Source organism: Raphanus sativus, chromosome 2, assembly GCF_000801105.2.
Source record: "Raphanus sativus cultivar WK10039 chromosome 2, ASM80110v3, whole genome shotgun sequence".
NCBI classification, from domain to species: Eukaryota; Viridiplantae; Streptophyta; class Magnoliopsida; order Brassicales; family Brassicaceae; genus Raphanus; species Raphanus sativus.
This window is the reverse complement of record NC_079512.1, coordinates 39,637,753-39,664,830: the sequence shown is the minus strand read 5'-3', so window position 1 is coordinate 39,664,830 and position 27,078 is coordinate 39,637,753. Positions and strand designations below refer to the sequence as shown.

Genomic DNA, 27,078 nt, shown 5'->3' with positions numbered 1-27,078 from the left:
CAAGTGGTGGACCACCCTGGTCCTTCCTCTCCTGCACCACCAATCATCTCAATATTTAACATATTGTGACATTGCGGAATGGGAAAGAAGAAAGAATTACACAAAACCTCTTTTCTTAAGTGATACTTCAACAGCTTTAGCAAGCTCCGGAGACTTTTCAAGTGTAATTGAGTGACCAGGGAACAGACCAAAGAGATGTGAGACATGTCTATGATGCACCTCAGGGTCCTCAAAGTCCTCTGCCCATTCCATTATAGAACCATCCTTTGATAGTCTAGTGGGTGGAAGGTTTGCTTGTGCAGCAATGACTTTTCCTATAAGAGTCTCATTCGTTTTTCCCAAAACCTGTTTGATAAAAAAACAAGAAGAAAAAGTTAGCACTCAGTATCAATGAGATGATGATGCCTTTTCGTTATTTTTTTCTGTAGCTATTACCTCTGATGCGGAAACAATAGCAGAGAAGACTTCTTTTACAATGGCAATATCCATGGTTGATGAGTAGCTAACACTGGCAGGTTTGCCATCTGGAGCTGTGAACATATGCTCAGGGGATGTTGATGGATTGGTCTGAAGATATCCGTCTTTGCCTTTGATTAGCCAGTCCAATAGAAACGATGTGCATCCTTCCAACAATGGATATCCTTTCTTTTTAAGAAATTCCTAGAAATTGATCAAAAACAAGTAGAGGTTAAAAAACAGAGTCAGGTTAAAGAAAAACTGATAGGACCTCCTTACCTTATCCATTGTGTAAGTATAATGCTCCCATGCATGAGTGCAGAGCCAAGCTCCACCCATTGGCCATAGAGCCCACACTGCCTCACCTCTATCCGGTGAAGTTTTCGCCCATATGTCTGATACTTGATGTGCCACCCAACCACTTGCTCCGTAGTTCACCTATATGGTGGGATCATTAGACTGATGACTCATCATATCTAAGGACACAATCATTCAACTAGTTTCACACATTGATGTCAAAAATATAACGACCATCAATACTGAAAGGATAGGAGCTTACTTGTGCTGTCTTGCGGCCATTGATAGCTAAAGCAGACATATAATCAAACAACGGTTCTTGACATTCCCGGATATTAGCAGGAAGAGAATGCCAATAGTTCATCTGGAGATTAATATTCAGGTGAGGAGCACCACTGCACATACCACCATAAGAAGCTAAAGCGAGTTAGTGACACACATCAAGTGAAGAGAAACGATGAAAAAAAAAAAGAGGGAAGAAAAACGCACTCCCATGGCGGCTGAATGTCTCTGTTCCATATCCCCTGCAAGTTAGCCACCTGAGTTCCAGGTCTTGAAGAAGATATAAGAAGGTACCGACCATACTGGAACAAAAGTTCCACCAACGAAGGGTCTTCATCCTTTCTAAACGATCGCACCCTTTCAGCTGTTGAAACTGTTTTATTATTACCTCCACTGCCAGAGAGTTGAAGAGAGACCCGGTTGAAAAGCTTCTGATAATCTCCCAAATGACGACCGTAAAGATCAGAGTATGAATACTTCTGGACCGAGCTGATTCTGTCAACGCATTCCTTAGAGGGATCTCTCTTGGAATCAACCGGCATGGTAAACGGACCGTCAAAGTTAGACGCAGCAGTCAGAACCAGAACCGCCCAGTCAGCTTTATCAACGCTTAGTTTCTTGCCACCCAAGGAAGACACAGAGCCGCCGCTGCTCACTCTCACTTCAAGGACGGCGGCAAACTGCAGCCCTTTGTGATCATCGTAAGGAATATTAGTGGCGTTGATGCTTTTGCTCAAGTTCACAGGAAGACGCTTGGGGCGACAGCTTCCCTGCATCAGAATCTGATTCCCCTTAGTCTCCGAGTGATGGTGCAAGTCACTGTCGAAAGACGCTTTGAAAGAGAGTGTCCCCGGTTTGCTCGCGGAGATCTTGACCACGATCACTTGATCCGGATGAGAAGCGAAGAACTCTCGAGAGAACTCCACGGAACCGACGGAGTAGCTTACTTTAGCTAGTGCTGTTTCCAAGTCGAGTTCACGGCGGTAAGAGTCTTGAGTGTACTTGCGATGCGAGCTGTCGAACTGTAGATTCAAATCTCCCACTATCTGATAAACCTGTGTAGAGAAGAAACCAATAAACAGAGGATTAATCTTTAAACAAGAACTCAAAAGGAAGAGAAAACATTAAAGACATTACATCAGAAGGATGGCCTGATAACTTGACAGCTTCTGAAGTAGCTTCGGCGTATTTTCTTTCGTCGACGAGGTTCCTAACTTGTGATAATGCTTCTGGAGCATTCGGGTTCGTGTAATCTGCTGGTACTCCGGTCCAGATTGTGTCCTCTGTCAAATAAAGTTTAACACTTCAGATCCACAGCTATTGAAAGAACACAACAGAGCAGCAAAAAAACAAGAATCAAGAACGTTTTTTTAAGCATTTTATTACACAGAGACAAATAAGAGATCCAGTTTCATTAAAAGTTGGTTATGATCTATAAGACTATGACCCAAAGCATAATCCCATGTTCTGTCATTTCAATAAATGTATCCGAGAAACACGAGTCATGAAACCAACAATCTGACATTAGCAGAGACTGTAGAGCTTCATTTATTACCAACCTCCCCAGAATATATATTTTTTTTTAAACTTCAAAAGAAGACTGCACAACACAAACAATGGAACCCAAAAAAAAAGGGCCAGAAAAAAACAGAGAAGCGACGCCGTTTTACACTACACAACAATGGAAAAAAGGGAATAACAGAGAAGCGACGTCGTTTTCCAGCGTTTAAAAAAAAAAGGAAGCGACGTCGTTTCAGACTTACCATTGATGTTGAGAGTCTCGGAAGAGACGCCTCCCCAGATCGTAGCTCCGAGGCGACCATTGCCGATGGGAATGGCGTCAGTCCAGTTCCGAGAAGGACCGCCAAACGTCAGCTTGAGAGGCCTCGAGAGATCGTGGCCGTCCTCCATCAATGTTCTCTCAGACCAACGCCGCAAAGGACTCCTCCCTCCTTGACAACATGTTATTGTAATGAGCAGAAGAAAGGTGAAATGGACGAAGAAGCTCGACTTCTCCGCCATTGTTACTGCTGTTTTCGAGAGAGGGGAGAGTTGGTTTCACTCGTGAAGATATATAGAGAGAGGGAGAGGTCTGGTCCTGAAGTAGATATATCGCACTGTCCTCTCTCTCTCTCGAAAGAAGTGGATGTCAATTATTTTACGCGTTTTTATCTATCCGATTATTCAAATTTGTCAAAATCTATTAATTGTTTTTATACTAACCCAAGATCCATTAGAAAATCTAATAATTTTCTTTTTTCAAAAAAAAAAATACTTCTCTATTTTGATCAAAAATACTACTTTCTTCAAAAACAAAAGAGATATTAATATTTTCACGTTGAGTTGAAGCCAAGCAAAAAAAAAGTTGTATTATTTCAATTATTAACATGTGTTTTGAACCTAATTATTAGCATGTTCATCTTTTTGGGTAAATGCATGTTAAGTGGCAGTGGGAGTGGCAGATTCATCTCTATAAAATTTACTATAAACATATTTTCTCAAGAGTGTAATTATGTCAATTGAATATAACCTTTCATGTGAATATTGTATTTTTAATTAAAATTAACAACAATGTAAAATGCGTTAAGAAGTTCACGAATCGATTTTATGACAAATATATTTTATACTGGTTAATACGATACTAGTGTAGTTAATATAATGTGGGTAGAGTAATAATAATAACAAACCAAGATTTGAAGGCCATTTATTTTAGCAATGATTTCAATCCAAATAGCGAGACCACAAATGCATGTAAAGAGTGGAACGTGTTGAATGTAACCAAATAAGTCCATAACTAGGATCCAAAAAAACTAGGATCCAAAAAAATGAGTTTGTTCAATACCATATCAAATCCATTTCTGGAGTAAATAACGAGGTTCGTGTAAAAAAAAAAGAGTAAATAACGAGGATGAAGAACATACAACAACTAGCTAAACCCATTATTTGTAACCTCTAATTACGAACGACAAGACCATATTAACCGACCAGAATTTGAGCGTTTAATATTTTATAACCACCGACTTTCCTTTTCTGGTTAGTTTATTCTTATAAGCAAATAATAATATTTTATCTACCTCGTTTGTACTAATAGTTTAATAGACACATGAAGTTTATAGTAGCGCACAATCGTTTCTTCGAATAGAAGAAAAACAGATACGTGAAAATTTAACTAATAGAAAAAGGGATACAGGAAGATCTTATACCATTCACATTTAACTATTTAAGGTTTACTCGCACGATCATGTATTGGTTGTCGAAGATATTGATCTCGCGTGGTATAGTGATTTACTTAACCGAGATGAACAAAAATAAAATAAAAACAAACACGCCTCTTTCAAGTTTCAATACACAAATCATACATACCATATGTGTTATTTCCAAATGATAATATTTGATGTTTCAGTATGATTTCAGGGTTTTTTGTAAGGTTTTGTAGTAAGGATATTCAGGTTTTAGGAATTAGAATTTTCTAGAGTGATTTAATAACGAGTTCAATCATAATTTCATTATATGTTCTTGTGATAATATGATAGATTAAAACAAAACAAAAAGGTCGGTCTAGTCTTGTACATTGGTTACATTGTCTTTGTCAAGAATACAAAACAGAGGCACATGACTTTTTGGAAGCTTGTTTATTTCTGCAACTTGTGGTGTTAACATATTGCTGGGCTTTACACTGTTTAAGGATTTGGTTGTTAATATCTGTGCTCCAGCTGTTTTCCAAAAGAGCCAAATCTAGTTAAGAAAATCGATTGCCACGCGATTAACGAGATTATTTAATGATAGTCGTATCAAGCTGCTCCATGCAAAAGACATATCTTCAGATTATTGATGCTGCCACCGAAGTATTATTGTTTATACCGAGACCAGTTTCGTCATCTCACATGCAAAATTGATTTGCTGAATATTTTCTTCCCATTTTTAAGGGATATCTCAACATGCCTATGGCATAATGAATCATCGAACAGTAAAGTTTGTTAGAGAACACTCAATGTGATATTTATTTCTAAATGAGTTATTTTTGGGTTCACCCCCTAGGGTGAACCTTTAGGTTCACCAACCAATAGAAACTTATTATCTTAGATTGAGTATCTTTTAAAAAATGAAATAAAATAATTATCAAATTGCATTATATTTTTAAAATAAATGTAAAATAAATAAAAATAGTAATTAACAAAACCCAAATTTTTGAAAAATAATTTTAAATCCGCCAGCAAAAAACTATACCCTAAACCCTAATCCTAACCCATAAACTCTTGGATAACTCCTAAACCCTTGGATAAATCATAAATTCTAATTCATAAATATCAAACTCTAAATCATAAAACACTGAATTTTTTAATTCTAAATCTTAAACCTTTAGATAAATTCTAAACCTTAAAATTTATATATAGTTTTTTTAAATACATTTATACAATTACTATTACTTTTATTTATTTTTACTTTTTTATTTTAAAACATAATATAACTTGACAATTATTATGGTTCCTTTTTCAAAAGATACTCAATCTAAAATAATTAATTCTTATTGGTTGGTGAACCTAAAGGTTCACTCTAGGGGGTGAATCCAAGAAAAAGTCTTTCAAAATTAAGAAAATCCCATAAAATAGCTCAGATATATTTTTCAAAAAAAAAATATCTCAGATATATTCTGTTGTATTTTTTCATGATTTGAAATATCTACAATTAAATATAAATATTATATTGGGCTTACAATCTTGGGAACAATCTTTATTGGAAATTCTCGTAAAACTATATGATATCAACACGTATCATTTTAGAGAAGAAAAAAACTATATTTTTCACCTTCTATGTTCCATATTATGCTATCTATGAATTTTTTTTTCTTTTTGTAAAAGGCATCTATGAGTTGTTAGCTATAGATACTGAGAATACTTACGTTTTGATAATTATAATACTTATCATAAAATAAATATGTACAAGTTTGGACACTCTTCGTTAACATGTGTTATTTTGGGAATTTAATTTGATGACAAATGTTAAAATAAAAATTGTATTTTGCCCTATATATGATAAAAAGTTTATATTGTATGGTCATGGGGATATAGACACTCACTGTTTACATCCTTGTATGGTCATGGGGATATACTATATAGACTCACTGTTTACATCCTATTTGAATACTCAAAGATATTTTACTACATAAAATTTAGGAAGTACACGAAATCTTTCACGAGACGAAGCAACAGTGCAACACCGCATAAAAAGAAAAAGACAAAGAAGACTTATAAGAGAGAATCACTAACTATCCAGTCTTAATTACCATTAGTCATACATCGATCTCAACTGGATATTTGTGAAGACAATCTTCCCAAGGATTATTAGCAGAAGGCTTAACGTTACGAAGAGCCACCCAAACAGAACTATTGCATTTAAACCCTGACCCCAATGCTATCTGCCAAATCCTATCTCCTTTCTTCATCCTGCCCTTGGCTTCAGTGTAAGCCAACTCATACCAAATGGAACTCGACGATGTATTACCAAACCTGTGTAATGTCATTCTCGATGCTTCAACGTTTAACGTAGATAGATTAAGATTCTTCTCTAGTTCATCTATAAGCGCTCTACCTCCCGCATGTATACAAAAATGCTCGAAAGCTAGCTTGAAATCTGGCATGTAATGCTTGATCTTGGGGTTGATAAACTTCTTCTTAACGAACGTTACGAAGAAGCGAAGCTTTTCACGCATGGGAAGAACAAGTGGACCCAAAGTTGCGATATTAATCTTTAGGGTTCTTGCAGCTACCATAGGTAGATCCTTCGACAAGGAAACTCCAACCAAACCATCTTCATCATCTTCTTGTGTAGCACATCCGTATGACCGGTCATCTGACCCGGTATGGACCCTGACCGTGTGAGCAAGCTTGTATTTTGCGCGTTTCCGGTCTTTAGAAATGTTGGAAAGCAAAATCGCAGCCCCACCTACCCGGAACAAACAGTTTGTAACCAACATTGATTTGTTGTTACCTAAGTACAAGTTCTGAGTAATGTTCTCGGTGCTGACCACAAGAGCGTAAGTGTTTCTATGAACTTGTAACAAACTCTTTGCGACATCTATAGCGATGACGCCAGCACTACACCCCATCCCACCAAGATTCAAGCTCTTTATATTATCCCTAAGTTTATACTTGTTAACAATAATAGTTGCTAACGACGGAGTAGGATTAAAAGTGCTCGAGTTCACCACCAATATACCTATATCACTCGGGCTAACTCCAGTGTTGCGGAGAACATTATCGACCGCTCCTAGTATAACGTCTGTAGTCTCTTTACGTGACCCGGCCATCGTTTGTTCTAGCGGCAAGCAATGTAGACCTTCCGGTATGTGGGTCTCTTGGCCTAGGCCGGACCGTTCTAGAATCTTCTCGACGAAGTCCATCAAGTAATCGTGCTCGCCTGTCTTCGCCCACATGCCTTGCTCGCGTATAACTCTTACGTGGCGCATGATCTTCGGGACGCTGATTCTGAGATGAGACGGTGGGAGGTAGCAGCTGAAGTCAACGAGGTAAACGGGTTTGGGTCGGTTCATAATGTAAAGCGTCCATCCGAGAATGAGAGAGATGGAAAATATGGTTAGGGATGTGAAGTTTTTTTCTACGTAGAGGTAAAAGATGTGGAGATCTTGTGAGGAAAGACGACAAGCTTTCATGGCTATAGCAGCCATTAATGGGAGGAAACAGAGCTTCACTGAGGAATACATTTCAGTGATATATATATGATATATTGCCCGTTTTGTCTTTTAGACTCGTTGGTGTGGTCTTTGATCGTTCTGACTCGTATTACATTTATAGAGGTTGATTGAGTGGAGAGAGAGGACAATAATAGGAAGAGAGTTATAGAGTGTGAATTTGCACGCAGTTAATGTAAAACATATAAATAAGAGACACATTAAATTTTCCTTATGGTAGTGTGTTGTTTGGACAACGACTTAAGCCGACAATCCGCTTCAAACGTTTCCACTCAGTTTTTGTAGTCTTGCTAGAAAATTGGTTTTGTTTTTCCAGGCTCAGTTTTGTCCCTTTTGGTAATCAAGTATGCATTATTAGTTGTAATCTGTCTAAATTCTGGCCTAAAGATTTATCGAAAGGTGAATTATTTAGACGCGTAATTGGTCAATGATTAATTGATTCTCACTAATTATAAAGATATTGAATTTTAACTTCCATGTTACATGATGATTAGAAACATAAGAAAAATTAGGAGGTGCAATTTATCTAGAAAATTTGTAGGCCATTTGCATTGTTTGGTATAAAGAGTCATTAATGAATCATAAGATAATGTTAACCCTAATATGGATATGAAAACTCCAATACCAACCCAATGCAAAATGCAAACAAACCAATAGGCCGGTTCAAGGAGGATAAATAGGTTGCACAAACTAAGGAAGTCACCTAGCTGGAAAGCAACGGCTTAGTTAGGTGCAACCTCAGACTAGGATTAGTGGATTACCGAACCATATGGAAGCCTATATTCTTATTAAAAAGTTAAATATATATAGATGGAGATACTATGGATGGAGATACTATGCTACTTTATGACAAAAAAAAGATACTATGCTATTAGTCTTGTAAGTTCGCTCTCAATAGTGGAGAATGATGAAACGTGTTCGTCTGAGGACAGAAATAGATGCACGCGCGAAGATACTTTTGGCCAACGGTATCATATCGATCACGTAACTCTCAGACATCGATCATTGTCTAAGATTGGCCACTCTAACTAGAAAAAAAAACATGAAATCGACAACTCATGGTAAATACTATTTCAAATGTTCATGCATAAAATTTGGTTTTTGGTAGTTTTAAAGTTCACTATGTTAGTTGAGTGAATAAAATGGATTTAAATCTTCTCGCTGCATATACAACCAATGTTTAGTCAACGAAGATGCAGTAAATGATCATATCACACATACATTCGATTTTTCATATATCCTAAATTATAATGTATCATTTTTTTGTTCAAATCAATTATAATGTATCAGGATATGTATGTTATATAATTAAGCTCTGAGACATGTGCATTTTCTCAAATTAAACAAATCTAATTTTTACACAACACTCAAGGTAGTAAATGCGAGTAAACAAACCACTACCTATCTTTCTACTCGTGTCCGTAAAATAAGCATCTATTTGGTTCAGAAGTTCAGAAAACTAAGACATTGCCAGTTGACAAGTGTTTTACCTCTTTTTAGTTTTTTGTATTGGTATTATTTACGCCAACTTTTTGTTTAGACTTCACATATTGAAATCTCATAACCTGAACAAAATCTATCAGTTTTGGTATGTTTTTAGTAGAGAAACAAAATACACTTTAGGCAAAAGAAAGGGTTTCCTCGAGGAATAGTAAAAGATACCTAACACTTCCCATCATGATATAAGACACTGTATATGGCAAAATATTAAATTGCATAGAGTGGAGAAGTAGATACAGGTCATTTATGGGAGTAATTTGTATACATACCATTCGTACTCTCAATTTAAAGCGGAGGAATGGTGCGCAGATCTCAATGTTGAAGTAAATATGGTTGGGCAGAAGCAGAACCATATAATGACGAGCTGCTCAAATTAAATTACACAATTTATGTTTGATAAAGACTTGGACTTGGAGTGTGACTTGCGAGACAAAAGCATGGTCCGGTTAAAATATTTATTTATCCTAACTGATCTTTTATTTCACACCCTCCACCATTTCTGGAGTTCGATCGAGTTTCCCGTAACATTTCAGTATTTCACAGTTGTTATCATTAATGCATACCAATGTTTAAAATCACGATAAATCGCTAACTGAGGTTTGGAGTAGACTCAGAGACTATCTGGGATGTATTTTCTACGTTTGACATTAAATCAAGGTAGTTACAAAGATGATGTTATTTAACCATTATTCATTTTATTTATTTCTGATTTTCTATATACGTTAACAATAAAAACTTTTTGTGGAGACCGGCGTTTGGCCGGCGCGTGAGCGTCCGTGCCAACGCCGGTTCTCGTTTTATTCCGTCATAAATGTTCTCCGTCGAACCCTCTACGCAGTCCTGTCATCGGTCGCTTTGTTTGAGCTCTGACTCCGGTAACATCCTCGTCGGTGGGTCGGAGGCTGGAGTAAAAACGCGGTCGCCTTGGAGGTCCTTTGCGGTGAGGGAGGTCTTTGCATGTTCGGTTTGTTGGTAGTCCGGGAGATGGAAGATAATACAGATCCATCATCGTCGGCTTTTTGCGGGGGGTGGAGGCTCATTCAGATCCACCGACGCCGTCTTAGATTCCGGGAGATGGAGGCTCCGAAAGATCCATTTTCGCCGGCTTGCCGTCGGGGTGTGAAGGCTCTCCTTTGCCTTGCACCGCCTTCTTTTGGTTTGTTAATTTTGCTTTAGGTTCTATCGTATTAGCTTTGGTTGGCCCGTGAGGGGTTAGATCGGTTTATGATGGAGGAGCCCTCGTCGGAGGACGATGGAAGCTCTCTGTCGGTGGTTTGAGCGGAGTTGAGAACTCCGGTGTGGCTGGGCGAATCGTGTGGTCGTTCGCCGGCGGTAGTGAGAAGAGCTTCGGGGCGTCAAGGTTGAGGGAGGAGATGTCGATTCACTTTCGTTCGATGGTTTCCCCTGATGAGAGAAGAAGCTTCAGTGTTGTTGTGGTTGGAGACGCAGGTGCAGGCATGTGATGTATCCGGTGAGACGCTATCTTGGCAACGGTTAGTCTTCCCGGCGGTGGTGTCCTTGCCGGTGGCGAGTCAAGGCGGCTTCGAGGCTAGTGGAGAGATCAGATCCCGTGTGTCGGTGGATTTTTCCATTGGGTCTTGGCCCATCCTTTGTTTATTTTTTTTTTTGTTTTGTCTATGAGCCTGGTTGTATGGGCTTCCAGCTTTTGTATGGTTATGGGCTTTGGCCTGGTTTTATAATATTTCAATTTGGGAAAAAAAAAACAATAAAAACTTTTTAGCAAAAAAAAAACAATAAAAACTTAATTAGCGTCTATATAAAAACTCATGAACATGTGAAGCTTTTTTTTGGATGATAAATACGACGACACAGACTGTGTCACACAGTACAGTTGGTGTGGCCATCTGGACTATATCGCGGGACTGACCAAAGTGGACTATGTAGTAGTAGCTCGGTGTGGCCATGTTAATTTAATGCAAGGTTATCCACCGCAACAAAATGAGCTGTGGTAATGCCAGTACCCTTCTGTGAGATTTTCAGCTAAAGCTAAATATGAATCCAAATACTTATCACTATATTATAGATTTCTTACATCTTTAGCGTCCAACAACATTGGTTTTTGGAGACTCCGTCCTTAAGTATTTTCATGTGATTTTTATATATATAGGACACTAAATCATGCTGTATAGACCATAGTGATTGAGTTTAGAATCCGATCATATCATTTGCAAATAGCCAAATACAAATGAAGAACTAACTATGCTCATATACGGATTAATAATCAGTACTCTACTATGATATAATTTTCAAGTAATATTTTTATTCATACCCTAATCTTATCTTATCTCTCCATCTGAGTATTCAACTTTCTCAGTTGTAAAATTCCAAGTGATAATAACATGTGATCATGAGTCTTTAGAGAACCCAAAGAAAGCCAAAATGGCGCCAAATATGTCTGAAGAGAGCAAAGCCTTAAGCACCCTCTTCTTCTCGGGTGTGTAAGGAGGGTATCTTAAATCCGAGTCACCATCAAAGCTCCTGTAAAGAACTCCCTTCTTATGGCTAAACGTCTCATACGAGAATTTACCGTGGTAAGCCCCAATCCCACTCTCCCCAACTCCTCCAAACGGTAAATCTTTCAAAGTCACCTGCAGTGAAAAAAAAAACAAGACCATCTTTAAGTGTGAGAGAGCTAGCATCTTATTTTGTATGGTTTGGGGAAAAAAACGTTCTCTCTTCTTACATGTAAGACGGTCTCATTGATGCCCATTCCTCCTGCAGACACGTTCTGCACGAACTGATTCTGCAACTCTTTGTTGTCTGTGAAGAGATACGCCGCCAAAGGCTTTGGCTTTGACCGTATAACCTGAAACCCATCTTCAATCTTTGATACGGTTACCACAGGAAGTAACGGTCCGAATATCTCTTCGTGCATCATAGTAGATCCCTCTGGCACATCAACTAGTATCGTTGGAGATATTTTTAGCTTATCTTCCATTGTTTGGCCTCCATGAACAATCTTGTCAGCAACTCCATTCTCTTTCATCATACTCTCCAAGCGTTTGAAGTGGAAAGAGTTCACTATCCGCGACAAGTCCTTGGAGTCTAATGGATTCTCCCCAAAGAATGTCTTCAGTTCAGTCTTCAGAGCATTTATCTGTACTGCTTGGTTTAGCTTGAGAAACAAAATAAAGAGTATAGTTTGATCATTGGCTTAGCCTTTTACCAGTTTTGGTGCAAAGTCTTTAGTTGTGATCACGTAGTCAACGCCAATGCAAGCCTGTCCATTGTTACAACCCCATTTCCCTGTTATGATCCTCCTAGCAGCAACCTTCAAATCACAAAACACACACAGTGTTTTTTAGAGTAATGTAAACATGAATATAATGCTTTAGAAGTAGAAGAAGCTGATCTTTAACTTGTAGGTTAACATCTGAATCAACAAGAGCTGGACACTTCCCACCAAGTTCTAGGACCACTGGTGTAAGGTTCTTCGCAGCTGCAGCCATTACGATGCGACCAACTCTTGCTCCACCGGTGAAGAAGATCTTGTCCCATTTCTGATCGAGTAGTGCGGTTGTTTCAGGGACTCCGCCTTGGACAACTCTGATCGTTGTCTCGTCCAAATATTCGCTAAACAGCTTTGCTAAAAGAGAAGACGTTGCCGGAGCGATTTCGGAAGGTTTTAGCACAACAGCATTGCCAGCTGATATAGCTCCAATGACTGGCTCAACAGACAATACTGCAAACAATTAAACAAAACACCAGAAGAAGACATATTAATAATGTGTTTAGTCAGAGGAAGTTTCAAAAAAAATTTAAAGCAGTTTTTAAGCTTACAGAAAGGAAAATTCCAGGCTGAGATGACCAGAACAACTCCAAGAGGTTCGGAGACTATTTGTGCAGATGAGGGAAACGTTGTCACCGAAGTTTTGACCTGAAAGGTCCAAAGCATAAGATCAGGAGGCAAGTGGTAATACCATTGGAGCAAAAGTTAGAGTAAATAATTGAGGAAAAAATAGAGTGCCATTGGAGATTTGTCTTGATAGCTACCGTTTCAGGAGCCATCCAGTTCTTGAGCTCTTTGATTGCAAGCATACATGATGATTTTGTATTCGAAAGCTGATGAAAAACAAGATTGACACACACACACACACACTCAAGAGTGTGATTTAAACAAATAATAGACCAACATGGAAGGAAGGTATCAAAAGTAAATAGTGAAACCTCAGCGAGAAAAGCTTCGAGCTCAGGCTTGGAAAGATCTTGATGCAAAGCTTCGGTGATGGCTTTCTCTTTCTCGTCAATCATTTTGGCAATGTTCTGGAGCTGAGAGATTCTCCACTCGTAGCTCTTTGTTCTGCCGGTGTTGAAGTTGGTTCTGAGCTCGTCTACAAGCGAAGCTGCTTCTTTCCCATCAAAGGCTGATTCATGAGTCTTGACCACAGCAGATAGTGTTGCATAGCAAGTACTGGAGACTCCAGGGAACAGAAGACACGCAACATGAGAGAGACTTAAAAGCGAAGATTTATAAAAGGATATTACATTTCCACTATTGTTTTCACATCAATACTAACTGCTATTCTTCTATAGCTTAAAAAAAATCCATTCTATACTTAATAGAAATGTAATCATCATATAATAATAGAGAAGGTGCATAGTGAAAAAGGGGGTACTACTCACAGTTTCAAGCGGGAAGGAGGAGGGATGCTGCAATATCCACCAGAAAACTGTGACTGTGAGGGTGAAGTTGCCAGTGCCAAGGAAGCAACATTTAATCTGCAACTACGAAAGAAAGACGATTTCTTTTTTACAGAAAATGAAAAACCCAAAACGCAATTGACAGAAAGAGACAGGCTTTTGTTTCCTTCCAGAACAACAACAACACATCCAAACGGGTCTCTCTCGGTTCCTGTAACTCCGGTCAACAAGTTTCAAAGTGGCAGGCAAACTCAAAGAGGAGGAGGGAGAAATAATGTCAAACTAAAAGTACCTGGTTGTACGATAAAGCCCTCCAGAAAAACGAAGAGCATGATTCATCTCGAGAAGCTTCGTCATAACTTTTGTGTCAGTTAGCAAATTGGGGGGAGACACTACTGCTGCTTCTTCTTCTTCTTCTTCTTTTTTTTTCTCAGAGAAGAGAACCTGTGGTGATACGAGGAGAGACGTGTGTGTTGAAAAGCATTGGACCCCATTTACAGCCACAAGTCCGCGTAACGATTTAATGCGCGGTGAAACCCCCACCCCCCGGAGAGAAGATGACGTTCACATGCTTCTGTTTCTTGGCGTGATTCGTGTACCGGTCCAACTCCCCGGTTCATACCGAAATCAAATTATTTCTAATCGTATGGGCCGGGCCTTAGTTAACATTACCATGATACTTGAGTTGATTGTAAGACCCATTCACATGAGTCCATTTACCAAAGCCTTAGAAAACATCCCTACAGTAGTAATTAGTTGATGCTTTAGCTTCTTGTCTAATCCGAATTACGTTCACATTTGTAACATAGTAGATCTGGACCGTCGAAATCAGAGGCTAAGTAACATACACGTGGCAGAGCCAAATTGTATCTATCATGATTTAAACCGAGAAACACGTGAGATTAGACCTCACCATGCTCGCTGTGTTTGTTTGTTCACCCGCTCTCATGGACCCACGCGTCTGGAATTTCTTCTTTTCTTCCTTTTTTGGGCTTAAAAGTTTACAAACTTACTATTTTTTTTTCTCTCATTGCATTTCAGTACTACTTCAATATGCATTCGAAGATCAAATTACGAATGTGAATACAACTCATATAATTCCTCACATAAATCATAATAAATGGGAACAGTGCAGCAAAAAAGAGAAGAAATCAATTACTATTTTCTAGAAGTTATTACAGCGACTATAAAGACTTCTTGACAAATTTGTCAACAAATACACACCAAAATAGCCACCCAAATGAACGCTAATGAACAAACACCAGTTATTTTCTGACACATATTTACGCATGCGTTACGTTTTCCAACTTTCTCCCTTTATATAACAATAATAATACACACGCAGCAGTAAGAGAGCTCAAAAAGACTAAAGCATCGGTTCAAAAAAAAAAGACTAAAGCATCGGTTCAAAAAAAAAAAGACTAAAGCATTAAGAAACAGAGAACAGGTAGAATCAAGAATGGGGAAAATGGAGGTGGAGAGGGTAACAACAGGCTGGGCTGCTAGAGACCCATCTGGTATACTCTCTCCTTACACTTACACTCTCAGGTTAACTTTTATCTTCTTTCCATCTTTGAATCTTTCTGTGTTTTCAGTTTCATCAAATGGGTTTGAGTTAGATCGTTTATTATTCTTACAGAGAGACAGGGCCAGAGGATGTACACATAAGAATCATATGCTGTGGAATCTGCCACACCGATCTTCATCAAACCAAGAACGATCTCGGCATGTCAAACTACCCTATGGTTCCTGGGTATTTTTTTCTCTCTTTGTTCTTCTTCTCCTTATAGCCAAAAAAATCAATACTAATAAGTCTACGAAATTGAGTTCATGTTCCTCAGGCACGAGGTTGTCGGGGAAGTTTTGGAGGTGGGATCAGGTGTGAGCAAGTTCACCGTAGGTGATATAGTTGGAGTTGGTTGTCTCGTTGGATGTTGCGGTGGCTGTAGCCCCTGCGAGAAGGATCTGGAGCAGTACTGTCCTAAGAAGATCTGGAGCTACAACGATGTTTACATCGATGGTCAGCCTACACAAGGTGGCTTCGCTAAAGCCACCGTCGTTCATCAAAAGTAAACTTCTTTCCTTTTTCCTTTTTTTTCTAACTTATGATAGTCTCTATATACTACAGAACGATCATGTCTTTATATCTTTGTTTTGATTAAATATATACAGTTTTCTAAAAATGACTAAGAAATGTTCTGTTAATAATACAAACGAGGAATAAAATATCGAAAAAATGAATTGAATACAATCATATAACTCCTCACGTAAATGATAATAAATGAGTACTACAACAACAAAAAGAGAAGAAATAAATTATTTTCTTAGTTTATAAAAAAAGAGACCATTGTTAAATTATCATACTTCCACTATCTCAATATTTTAGTAGTTTTAGTTAAAAGTAATAATATTTAGAAAATTGTTATCTTGAAAAATGATATTTAATAAAAACATATATTATTAGATTGGTAGCACAAAATATGCAATAAATATTAAATACAAAGGTTGATTTGGATTATGTAAATACTTTATATTGTGAAACACTTTTTTTCTTTTTTTTTGCTAAAACTACGTGTATATTAAAAACAGTGGAAGTATACTCTGGAGAGTTGATACCTACGTATATTTTAAAACAACAATCGATTTTCAAACCGTATCTTTAGGTTTTGGCTTAAACAAGTTAGGGTATCTATGGCTAAAGGTTGGCCAGTTTATGTTCAGGTTTGTGGTGAAGATTCCAGAAGGAATGGCGGTTGAGCAGGCGGCCCCGTTACTGTGCGCCGGTGTGACGGTGTACAGTCCACTGAGCCACTTCGGGCTGAAGAAACCAGGCCTAAGAGGAGGCATACTAGGGTTAGGTGGAGTTGGTCACATGGGCGTGAAAATAGCCAAAGCAATGGGTCACCATGTGACTGTCATAAGCTCATCAAACAAGAAGAGAGAAGAGGCTTTGCAAGATCTTGGAGCCGATGATTACGTGATCGGATCCGACCAATCTAAGATGAAAGAATTGGCGGATTCAATGGATTACATAATCGACACGGTCCCTGTTCATCATGCACTTGAGCCTTACTTGTCTCTGCTTAGACTTGATGGGAAGCTCATACTCATGGGAGTCATCAACAACCCGTTGCAGTTTCTCTCTCCTATGGTTATGATTGGTGAGTCAATGGTAAAAGACATTAATAAGTTGAATTATAATTAATTGTTGTGACTATTTTAGGAATATTAATTTGGATTCTGATGACGATATTAAATAGGGAGGAAAATGATAACTGGGAGCTTCATAGGGAGCATGAAGGAAACAGAGGAGATGCTTGAATTCTGTAAAGAAAAGGGTTTAAGTTCTATCATCGAAGTTGTGAAAATGGACTATGTGAACACTGCGTTTGAAAGACTCGAGAAGAACGATGTGCGTTATAGGTTCGTGGTTGATGTCCAAGGAAGCAATCTCGAGGCTTGATTTTATGTCTTCTTTACAAAGCCCATGTATACCATTTTATGTTTGTTTATGAGCATTCGATCAGTATGGCTTATCACTGTTTTCATGGGAAAGGATACTAATGAAATTGGAATTAAAACGTCTTTGTTTGAGCGGCCCATTTTAATTATGAGTTACATCTTTGATGGGTTAAGTTACCATAACATACGATTTATGTAAATCTCTTTAATTAAGCCGTTCATCATGTGGTATGGTTGAGGAACAGGAGGTGAGTGTTCGGCCTTGTTTACGGTATAAAAGCTTTGGTGATGTCATGTTTATCAAAGGGTGTGAGGAGTAGGGTAGGTTAGGGGGGACTAATTTAGATAGGGAAACGTTACTGGGTATCTATGTACTAGTAGTATATAATACACACAGAAGAACGGTGCCGTTGTTTATAAAGTTGCATTACACATTCGGTGGTCCAGATCCGGCGAGAATATTTAGGTTTAAATTTAGAAATAATTCAGTACCCTTTTGGCATTTTTAATGATTTTCTTCATCTTTTCTATTGGTCTAATTTTCTCTCTCTTTTTAAAATCATTACGATATTTGATATTTGTAAACATGCAGATTTTTAAAATATATAAAAAGATATATTAGAATATCGATTAAAATTCACTACATTAAACATCTACGAGGGTAGGCCAGTACCCAATAACCAGAATAATATGCTGGATCAGCGCTAAAACATATACTCTTTACCTGATCTGGAGACATGTCACATGTTATTTGTAATTAAGTATAAGCTAACGTTGTATTTATTTTCTTCTTTACGTATGTGCATATATAAGCTCTTGGGACTCGCTTATGTTGTCATCTAACTTTAGATTGAAGTTATACTGATCCATTGCAGCGATGAAATAATTTCTAACTTAAAATCTGTAAAATCATCCAACAAGAGATATGTTTTTGTTTTGGGGTTTCTTATCACTCAAATCTCTGAATGATTAAATTTTCATCCAAAAGTGTTTTATATGTATAAAAGCACATTATTTCAATCTGTGCAAGGACATGACTCATCTTCAAATTGATCGTCGTCTCTCTTCCCTCTACATATGTTTCTATATATACACAAATAAGAAAAGGTGTATATGCTTTTTCAGATGTGTATCCCTGTTCTCTGTGTGTTTTACCTTTATCTCTGATTTTAAGTGCTTTTCATCTCTCTGGGGATTTTTTTTTTCTTTTTTTTCATCTCTCTGGGGATTTTTGTGGTTGATATAATGAACTTTTTTGAAATAGGATTTCTTTTATTCTTTTCTTATTTCAGAAATTTAGGTTCTTTGAAAATAATTCTACTTTGGGTTTTATTTATTTTTGTATTCGTAGCGTACACATTTTATCTTCTTTAATAAAAGATGAAAAGAGGAGTATAATACTTTATTAAGGTTTGCACGATACGATGATATTTAAAAATGTCAAAAGAAGCGATGCCAAGTGTCAGTAGATAACAAGCGATCTATGTTTATATAGTAAGAAGCGACTTTTGCCCTAAATAACCATAAACATATGTTCTTTCCTTTTGTGGGCTCTTCTCCGCTCTCCTCTTTCTCTCTCTTTTTCTATTTCTAACTTCGATCAAAAGCCACACTGATATTCTTCTACCTCAAGCAGATCTTTATCCCTTAGTTCTTTTTCTGAAAAAAGTAATTTAATTTCGACTTTTGAGTTTAGTTAAATTCTCTCGCCCTGTAATTTGCGCGGGGATATAGCTTGACGAAGTTTTTGGATTGATTGAAAGGAAAAAAAAATGGGAAGGGGAAAGATCGCGATCAAGAGGATCGATAACTCGACGAACCGACAGGTGACTTTCTCGAAGCGAAGGAACGGTTTGATGAAGAAAGCTAAGGAGCTTGCCATTCTCTGCGATGCAGAGGTTGGTCTAATCATCTTCTCCAGCACCGGCAGACTCTACGAGTTCTCCAGCTCAAGGTATGTACCTTCTTCTCTCTTTTTTTGTTTACCGGTATTTGGTCCATTGTGATTTGATTAGAGATATCTACCTATGATTGATTGGGTTTTGTTGATCACAAACCAATTTCAAATCTCAGTTTTTAAAATTATATTTCTCGTTATTTTGTTATCTAGAAAATTTATTTGGTGTTTGCAAAAGATGACACTAACAACCTTTTTTGTAGTCTTGATTCATATTATATGACAGACTGAAAACTGGTAGATCACTTTTTTGGACTATATATATATGAATGGTCTGGAGAATAAAACAAGGCAAATAGGGTTGCTTGAGATTCATATATTATAGGTTTGGTAACTTAACTATGAGATTGTGATTTATGGGTTTTTATGTTATGTATGATCCTAGTTGAGATGCAGGACAGGACAAAAGTAAAATGTATTTAGAATTAGACAGGACTAGAAGAACGGTTTGAGATTTGTGTAAAGCATAGATCTTAAGGGAGGTTTCTCGAAACCATACTAGATTTGGTATAAACTATTGTCACAAGGAGTAGAAAGTGGTTAGTAGAGCAGAAGACACTCTGAACCCTCTCCTTGGTTTAGTTTAAGTTTTTTTTTATAGAAAGAATCGTCTATTGAGCTATTAGCATTTTTCTTTATTGGCAACTAGTTGTTGGGTTGCATGTACTTAAGATGATTTAATATTGAATATATTACCAATAGGTCCAGTACAAGTGGGGGAATCATTTCTGCTTTCGTTCTCATTTATACTCAACTTCTCCTGTTTAATTTATCCCAATTTGGATATAAATAAGGGACCCTATAAATAATCAACTTTCCTCTTTAATTTTATCCCAATGGGATATAAAACCACCCCATGTTCATAGTCTACATTCAACTTGGTCATTGTTTATCTCTTTCTTTTATTTGGGAAAAGCATTATATATGTATCAATCATATTGGTCATTGTTTATAGGAGTATAGACTTTTTTGGGAAACCATTATACATACGTGTTAATCATATTTAATCCCTTCTGATTATTCTCTCTTACTTTTAGGTGGAGCTCCTTGAAGTAAAACTTAAAGTTATACTAAAAAGTAAAAAAGATGGTAAAAAAGATCGTCAAAAATAAGTGTAGATTAAGAAGACTTCATCGATGAGACTGGGGAATGCATTTAGGGGCTTTTTTTTTAAACACCTGGGGCATTTAAATATAATCATAGCAGCAATTGTGTTAAAGATTTTGGGGCATTAGGTATAAGATGCATTGGTGTTAGAGGATCCTTCAGATTTATGTCTAGCCAATTAATTAATTGATAAGCTTTGTTAAAACTAATAATTAATTGATTGCCACCTGATAACAATTAACAAATACCCATCTGTTTCAAAATGTATGATTTTTATCTCAATGAACAATCACTAAGAAATTATATCTTTTATTTTAAAATTTTAATTTTAAATTATCTAATCAATTACAAAATAAAATACAAATAATCATCGGCTACAATTATTTAATAAAATTAAAAATACTAAAGTTAAGAAAACATCTTTACATACTGAAACATCAAATTTTTATTAAACATAATATATTTGAAACAGAGGGATTAATATTATTTATTTATTTTAGTTAAAGAGAATTGGCTTAGGCTAACTTAAATATTCTTGATTATGACCCTGAAAATGTGTAAGAAAAAATTTAGCAGTGGATGTTGCCTGCACTACCTTACCTGCCAACACACATTCTTCTGCAGATATACAGCTTACCTTCTTTTTGTTTTTTTTTTTTTTTTTGCTAAATTATATACCTTCTTTTTGTTCTGCAGCATGAAGTCGGTGATAGAGAGATACAACGAGGTCAAAGGTGAAACCAATTCAGAGATTAACTCAGCTACAGAAATCAAGGTACTCCTTCTTTTGGTTCAGTCTCCTAATGATTCTCGTCTTTTTGGAGTTTAACTACTAATTCAGGTAATCAATACTGTAAATGAGTAACAAAGAGACTAAACAAGTAACATAGTAAAACAGAGAGGCTATTTATTAAATTATATACAGCTTCATTAGCATGCTTCCGACCCCTCTCAAGTTGATCCTGAGTTCATAGAGTTAAGATCTGCTATGAACAAACACACTCAAGATATTACACCTGATCACATATTGCATTCATTGTGTTGGTTTTTTTTTTCAAGAATCCATCTAGACTTATTAACATATCAATCTCGGAAAAGAAAAAAAAACTTGTTTCCTCAGTTTCAATCAACTGAAAATAGTTTTGATGTGTTATAGTTTTGGCAAACGGAGGCAGCGATTCTCAAACGACAGCTACATAACTTGCAAGAAGACCATCGGTATGTTTTGCATCCTTTTTGAGTTCGTCAAACAATCTCGACACTAACAAATTAGAACATGGAACAATATTTTACTGGTATGTCCAAGGCTAGAAGATTTTTCAGAAAAACTAAACTATCCAAGGCTAGAAGATTTTTTTTTTGAAATAGGAAGGGTAGATACTAAAAACAAAACTCCAAACTGATTGACCAATTCTTAAGGACTTTACCATGATGCTGGATATCTTCCCCAAAATCATCATTGTATATAATTAATCTTAAAAGTTTGCATATTAATTCACAAGTGATGGAGGAAGAGCTTGTACTTGGCAGGCAAATGATGGGAGAACAGCTCTCTGGACTAAGTGTGGAAGATTTAAAGAAACTGGAGCATCAGCTTGAACTGAGCCTTCGTGATGTACGAATGAAAAAGGTAATTGATGTTGTGACAGATAAGTCGACGACATGTCTCATCTAACGCTTCGAAAGGGTATTGACTGCTCTACTCTTTTTCTATCATTCACATTTGTACTGTAGGATCAACTGTTACTGGAAGAAATACATGAGCTTACCCGCAAGGTGGGAATCTAATTACTGGAATATATATGTTTCCACAGTGTTGGTACGTATAGAGAGCTAATTCTTAAATATATTTTTTTGGTAGCAGGGGATTCTCGTGCACCAAGAGAATATGGATCTTCACAAGAAAGTAAACTTAATGCAACAACAGAATATGGAGTTATATAAGAAGGTATATTTGGTTTTGGGAGAATTGTCTTTGAAAAAAAGCTACAACATGTGTTTTCTTATGATTTATGAATTGATGATAATGTAATTAATCTGGCTACGTACGTCTTGCAGGTTTCAGAGGTTGAGAGTGTGAAAAGCGCAGACAAAAGTTCTCTTCTCACAAATGGTCTACGCATGAGAGATAACTCGAGCGAACATGTCCATCTTCAGCTCAGCCAACCGCTGCAGCATGATGAGACGACACATTCAAAAGCTCTCCGACTAAGCTATTTCTCCTTCATTTCATAATCCAATGTTGGATGTAGCAGCTTGTTGACACTGCATAAAGTAAAGAATTGCAAACATGATCTGTTGTGAATACAAACAAAGTCCCACATTGGAAGTTTAGACAAATAATGTCTAGTATATAAAGAGATGTCCAACTCTGATTAGTACGAGGCCTTTTGGGATGGAAACCAAAAGTAAATCCATGCGGGCTTGCCATTAAGGCCCAAAGTGGACAATATCGTACTAATCGGATAAATAGAGTTGGACATAGGCTTTCACAATCCCAACAATTGGTATCAGAGCCGGGATGACGAACATCTGCAAGAAAACCAAAATACCCTTCAAGTTCGAAGAGCCTCCACTTCGATGGGAAGGGCGGGGTGCGTAGCAGAGGCTAGTCAAAGATTCCGGGAGCTTCGGTTGTGGGAGGAGAATCCTCAAGATGACTTCGCGAATAAGTGGTGTCGGAGACTTGTATCGAAAGTCTCTCCCTAACGACGATACAAGATTAGGTGGGTATTCCTAACGGTGCTGCAAAGATTAGGTGGTGAATGTCCTAATGGTGCAGTAAAGGTTAGGTGGATAAGTCCTAATGGTGTAACAAGGGTTAGATGAAGAGTCCCGTTGGTGATTACGGCGGTACAAGAGGTGTGCCAGGTTTCGCTGGAGGTTGGAAATCAAGTGTTTATGTGGTACTTGGTTTGAGAGGAGGTTTGTTGTGAATACAAACAAAGTCCCACATTGGAAGTTTAGACAAATAATGTCTAGTATATAAAGAGATGTCCAACTCTGATTAGTACGAGGCCTTTTGGGAAGGAGTCCCAAAAACAAATCCATGCGGGCTTTGCCTTCGGGTCCAAAGTGGACAATATCGTACTAATCGGATAATAGAGAGTTGGACATGGGCTTGTAAAAAGCCCAACATGATCAGATTGTATTTTTGATTTGTTTCGACTCTTTCTCTTAGCAAAGTACGTTGGCTCGGGGTTTAAGGGCTTGATTGGCAGAGCATTAGCATTAGCATTATGCTCCTTATTATCCAATCAACATTGATCACAAAAGCATTTAGAAAAGCATTTACAAGATACTAATGCTCTCCAAATGCTCTTTGCTTAATGCTCTCATATGAAGCTTTTGAAAGAGCATTTGCATTTTGAATTTATATATATACAAAAATAATTATATGTAATTAAATTATGCGTGTTTAATAATATAAAAAATATGCTTATAATCAAAATAAATTTATATTTAAAAAACTAAAATTTGTGATAAATTTTTTTTTTTTTAAAATAACAATATTTCACATTTAAAATACAATAAAATTTATATAATTACACATAACATTCATTATTTTTAATAAAATACACAAAATAATATATATTTATATATTATAAAATAAACACATTTATATTATTTATAAATAAATAAATTATATGTCATAGATTATTTTTATGATAATATTATATATGGATCATTTATTTCTCAACCAATAAATAAATAATGATAATTTTTATATAAATTACTTTTTAAAATTTATTTATTTTATTTAATATTATCAAAATTATTTTTTCCAAAAATAAATTTTATTTTTAAATAGTTTTTTTTTTATTTTTTAAATAATACTATTTCACATTTAAAAATTAATTTAATTTATAAAATTAAATAAGATTCATTATTTTTAATTACAAATATATTATTAATATATATTATAATTTAATATATATTATTTTAAAATAAATATATTATATACTAACTTTTATGATAATTTTAAAATTGTATAATGCTACTGCTTTACCAATCACTTTATTAAAAATTTTAGTGAAAGCATACAGCTTCTGCAGCATACTGCTTCTACAGCATTCTGCTATTGCTTCTTCATCTGCTGTACCAATCGAGGCCTAAGTATGGACTGCGATAGTTCGGAGGAATTTCAAAAATATTCGAAAGTATAATTAAACCTTTCAAAAAAAAATTTAAACCTTTCGTTATATCGTTGTAGTCAAATTTCTTTAAGATATTTATTTTTGTGGAAAGTTCAATCGATTTATCTTTACCACATGTAATGTAATCCAGTGTTGTGGGGGTGAGAAATGGGCCACAGGCCTACAAAAATCTGTGGTGTAAATATGGTGAGGAGTTCATATGGGCTTATCTGTTTCCGACAATAAAAACAAAGCATTATGTAATCTGTCAAAAGCTCTTTTGGTTTAAACTAGCTTTATCTTAAGAGCATCTACAACCCACTCCATAATTTACTCCAAAATTAAAAAATAGAGTTAAAAATGGAGTGAGAAATGGAATGATGACCAAAAAATAAAAGCATTACTCTATAAATAGAATGCTTTTATTACAATGCTGAGTGTAAGACAAAAACCAGTTTTAAAACTTCTAGAGAACTAAATCTTAGAAAAAACTTTGAATTATGTCATGAGATTCTAATCTTAAACGTTCAATTAAAATCATTGCCACTCAAGATCCAAATAGTAAAGTAAACATAACTATAGTTAAGTAAATAAATAAATAAAACAGAAAGGGAATGCAGAATAAAAAAGAGAGTAACGACATCAACCCGTGATCGTCATGTCGAACGCCATATTGATATACTTTTGAGACCTTTTTAACTTATGTCCAAAAATATTATCTTGTGAAAATGGACTAGGTTTAATCCCCATCATATCGATGGTCACTGATCCTTTTATTACGCACATGTGACATTTTCAATTATTATCCTTTGAACTTTCTCCAACGAATTCTGTATAACACTCAACTAAACCGGTCGTGGATATTATTACATCTTACAAGCGAATAAAATAAAATTTTAGGAAGTATCTTGTACGTTGGGATTCAGTTTAGGACTTTGTGTTTTGGTAGTAACTAATAACATAACTCTGATGCTTGATTAGCTTTTAGTTCTCTTGTATGTTTGTGTGTCATCTACACCATGTGCTATTGTACTGATCTACTGTGAGATCCACATACCAAATATTATATATCTTTTTATTCACAATTTTACTTGATAATATTATAGACTAAACTGCTCCACTTAACTCTCGGACAACGCTATCGTTTTTCTGGCCTCCGTTTTCTCTCATTGGAATCTAAATTCACACGAAACCAAATAACATGGACCACTTGACCCTTGGTGTATCGGTTTTATATTCTTCTACGGTCTCTACACAGAAAGTGATGCGGCCATTAGTCGAGACACTCGTGCCTTTCCTGTTTTCTTTCTCAAACTCTTTTTTCTTAATTTGATCACGTTCTTGGCTTCTCACTTACAGATGTTTTTTTAAATAAAAAGTTAAGTTCTGTATCATAAGATATGACGAACTAATTTCTTTGTTAGAATTAGGAATATTTCTTGACTAAGGAATAATTTCAAGTTTTCGATTTTTCCTGAAGACTCGGTTTGTCATGTGAACATTTTACATAACAATCAAGCTCTGCAATGTCAATTTTCATTAATAAATTTTTGTTTCTATTCTGATAATTTAAAAAAAAATAAGTTGAAAGGTTAAGATAACTGACATGTCAGTTTGGTGTCCCTTGTTTTGTTTTTTGATTATTTATGTATGGTCTTCATTTCACACGAACGAACCTCTTTGTTTAGACCTAATCGATTTTCTTTTTAACTTGTGCCGAGAGGACAAAGTACAAAATTAAAAACATAATCACCAATATCAGATATGTACGATTACTCTTAATCACTATGGTCGGTGATTAGTCCTTTACAACTTTCTTGATTCTACGGACCGCATTTTCCAAATAAACTGCACTAGATTTTGACCCGCGCTTTGGAAGCGCGGAATATTTTACGATGAAAAATTTCACTAATAATTTAACAAATATTTTGGTAATTTTTAAAGAGTGTGTATTTAAAATATTTTTGCATTTAAATCAGTGTTTTTAAATTCAACCCGATTGTGATTATACCAGTTAATCCGGAGATCTGACAATTCAATTTAGGTTTTTAAAATATTCATATTAAAAAAATCACTAAAACCCGAGACTAACCGATTGAACTGATGGATGACCGATATGTAATCTAATTGGATTTAATTGAAATAGTTTCATATTTTGTAGTCTTATAATCCAAATTTTAAAGTTCATTATTTTGCAATTTATGAAATTATAACGTTTCTACAAAATTTTAAAGAGAAAATGATAGATATAAAATAACTAAGATTAATTATTATATTGTTTGGAAACATTGATAGTAGTATAAAAATATATTGTTTGGAAACATTGATAGTAGTATAAAGAAATAAGTATATTGTTTGGAAACATGGATAGTAGTATAAAGAAATGAACATTATTGATTTAACGTAGGCTTAACTATAAAGTATAAATATGTATTTAATTTAAAAACTTACAAAATAAATGTTAGGTCCAACAGAATGTTTCTGTTTTAATAAGATAGATGACTTCTAAC

The 27,078-nt window shown here is 36.0% G+C and overlaps 5 protein-coding genes across 8 annotated transcripts in view; 2 read left to right on the top strand and 3 right to left on the bottom strand.

Annotated features, from left to right (window-relative positions):
• LOC108841805 (alpha-L-fucosidase 2) overlaps positions 1-3,132 on the bottom strand; it is a 3,932-nt gene extending 800 nt beyond the window's left edge. The window contains exons 1-8 of the mRNA XM_018614569.2: positions 2,799-3,132; positions 2,173-2,318; positions 1,243-2,090; positions 1,016-1,148; positions 736-894; positions 436-660; positions 108-345; positions 1-31 (exon numbers count right to left, since the gene is read on the bottom strand). Coding sequence (XP_018470071.1) covers positions 1-31; positions 108-345; positions 436-660; positions 736-894; positions 1,016-1,148; positions 1,243-2,090; positions 2,173-2,318; positions 2,799-3,057 — 2,039 coding nt within the window. The 5' untranslated portion in view covers positions 3,058-3,132. The remainder of the gene's footprint in view (positions 32-107; positions 346-435; positions 661-735; positions 895-1,015; positions 1,149-1,242; positions 2,091-2,172; positions 2,319-2,798) is intronic.
• A 3,039-nt stretch (positions 3,133-6,171) lies between these two features.
• Positions 6,172-7,843, bottom strand: LOC108841807 (3-ketoacyl-CoA synthase 16). Its single transcript, XM_018614570.2, has one exon. The coding sequence runs from the start codon at positions 7,754-7,756 to the stop codon at positions 6,326-6,328; it is 1,431 nt and encodes a 476-aa protein (XP_018470072.1). The 5' UTR covers positions 7,757-7,843; the 3' UTR covers positions 6,172-6,325.
• Positions 7,844-11,505: 3,662 nt separating this feature from the next.
• LOC108841804 (aldehyde dehydrogenase family 3 member I1, chloroplastic) lies at positions 11,506-14,424 on the bottom strand. 3 transcript variants are annotated; one of them, XM_018614567.2, is made up of 9 exons: positions 14,199-14,424; positions 13,889-13,990; positions 13,433-13,676; positions 13,259-13,327; positions 13,046-13,142; positions 12,625-12,947; positions 12,432-12,536; positions 11,949-12,362; positions 11,506-11,853 (listed from the first exon to the last, which is right to left on the bottom strand). In XM_018614567.2, the coding sequence occupies exons 1-9, from the start codon at positions 14,261-14,263 to the stop codon at positions 11,611-11,613; spliced, it is 1,662 nt and encodes a 553-aa protein (XP_018470069.1). In that variant the 5' UTR covers positions 14,264-14,424; the 3' UTR covers positions 11,506-11,610. The 3 variants fall into 3 exon arrangements, with proteins under 3 accessions (XP_018470069.1, XP_018470070.1, XP_056859835.1); XM_018614568.2 differs by having other exon boundaries at positions 13,889-13,984; XM_057003855.1 differs by having other exon boundaries at positions 13,889-14,117; positions 14,199-14,423.
• Positions 14,425-15,233: 809 nt separating this feature from the next.
• On the top strand, positions 15,234-17,491 carry LOC108821113 (cinnamyl alcohol dehydrogenase 5). Its single transcript, XM_018594166.2, has 5 exons — positions 15,234-15,454; positions 15,546-15,659; positions 15,748-15,975; positions 16,628-17,067; positions 17,167-17,491. The coding sequence occupies exons 1-5, from the start codon at positions 15,366-15,368 to the stop codon at positions 17,367-17,369; spliced, it is 1,074 nt and encodes a 357-aa protein (XP_018449668.2). The 5' UTR covers positions 15,234-15,365; the 3' UTR covers positions 17,370-17,491.
• Positions 17,492-18,881: 1,390 nt separating this feature from the next.
• LOC108840062 (agamous-like MADS-box protein AGL16) lies at positions 18,882-22,807 on the top strand. 2 transcript variants are annotated; one of them, XM_057003853.1, is made up of 8 exons: positions 18,882-19,036; positions 19,132-19,322; positions 21,129-21,207; positions 21,589-21,650; positions 21,963-22,062; positions 22,167-22,208; positions 22,297-22,380; positions 22,491-22,807. In XM_057003853.1, the coding sequence occupies exons 2-8, from the start codon at positions 19,141-19,143 to the stop codon at positions 22,665-22,667; spliced, it is 726 nt and encodes a 241-aa protein (XP_056859833.1). In that variant the 5' UTR covers positions 18,882-19,036; positions 19,132-19,140; the 3' UTR covers positions 22,668-22,807. The 2 variants fall into 2 exon arrangements, with proteins under 2 accessions (XP_056859833.1, XP_056859834.1); XM_057003854.1 differs by having other exon boundaries at positions 18,895-19,322.
• The last annotated feature ends 4,271 nt before the right edge of the window (positions 22,808-27,078 follow it).

What these genes read in the sequence shown, in the direction of transcription:
- LOC108841807 (XM_018614570.2), bottom strand. Translation starts at nt 7,756, where the DNA reads ATGTATTCCTCAGTGAAGCTCTGTTTCCTCCCATTAATGGCTGCTATA.
- LOC108821113 (XM_018594166.2), top strand. Translation starts at nt 15,366, where the DNA reads ATGGGGAAAATGGAGGTGGAGAGGGTAACAACAGGCTGGGCTGCTAGA. An exon ending in AACTACCCTATGGTTCCTGG is followed by an intron (nt 15,660 to 15,747) that starts GTATTTTTTTCT and finishes CATGTTCCTCAG; the next exon opens with GCACGAGGTTGTCGGGGAAG. An exon ending in CTCTCCTATGGTTATGATTG is followed by an intron (nt 17,068 to 17,166) that starts GTGAGTCAATGG and finishes GATATTAAATAG; the next exon opens with GGAGGAAAATGATAACTGGG.
- LOC108840062 (XM_057003853.1), top strand. Translation starts at nt 19,141, where the DNA reads ATGGGAAGGGGAAAGATCGCGATCAAGAGGATCGATAACTCGACGAAC. An exon ending in AACTTGCAAGAAGACCATCG is followed by an intron (nt 21,651 to 21,962) that starts GTATGTTTTGCA and finishes TGTACTTGGCAG; the next exon opens with GCAAATGATGGGAGAACAGC. An exon ending in ATATGGAGTTATATAAGAAG is followed by an intron (nt 22,381 to 22,490) that starts GTATATTTGGTT and finishes TACGTCTTGCAG; the next exon opens with GTTTCAGAGGTTGAGAGTGT.
- LOC108841804 (XM_057003855.1), bottom strand. Translation starts at nt 14,238, where the DNA reads ATGCTCTTCGTTTTTCTGGAGGGCTTTATCGTACAACCAG. An exon ending in GGGCTTTATCGTACAACCAG is followed by an intron (nt 14,118 to 14,198) that starts GTACTTTTAGTT and finishes CCGGAGTTACAG; the next exon opens with GAACCGAGAGAGACCCGTTT. An exon ending in ATTCAGATGTTAACCTACAA is followed by an intron (nt 12,537 to 12,624) that starts GTTAAAGATCAG and finishes TGTGATTTGAAG; the next exon opens with GTTGCTGCTAGGAGGATCAT.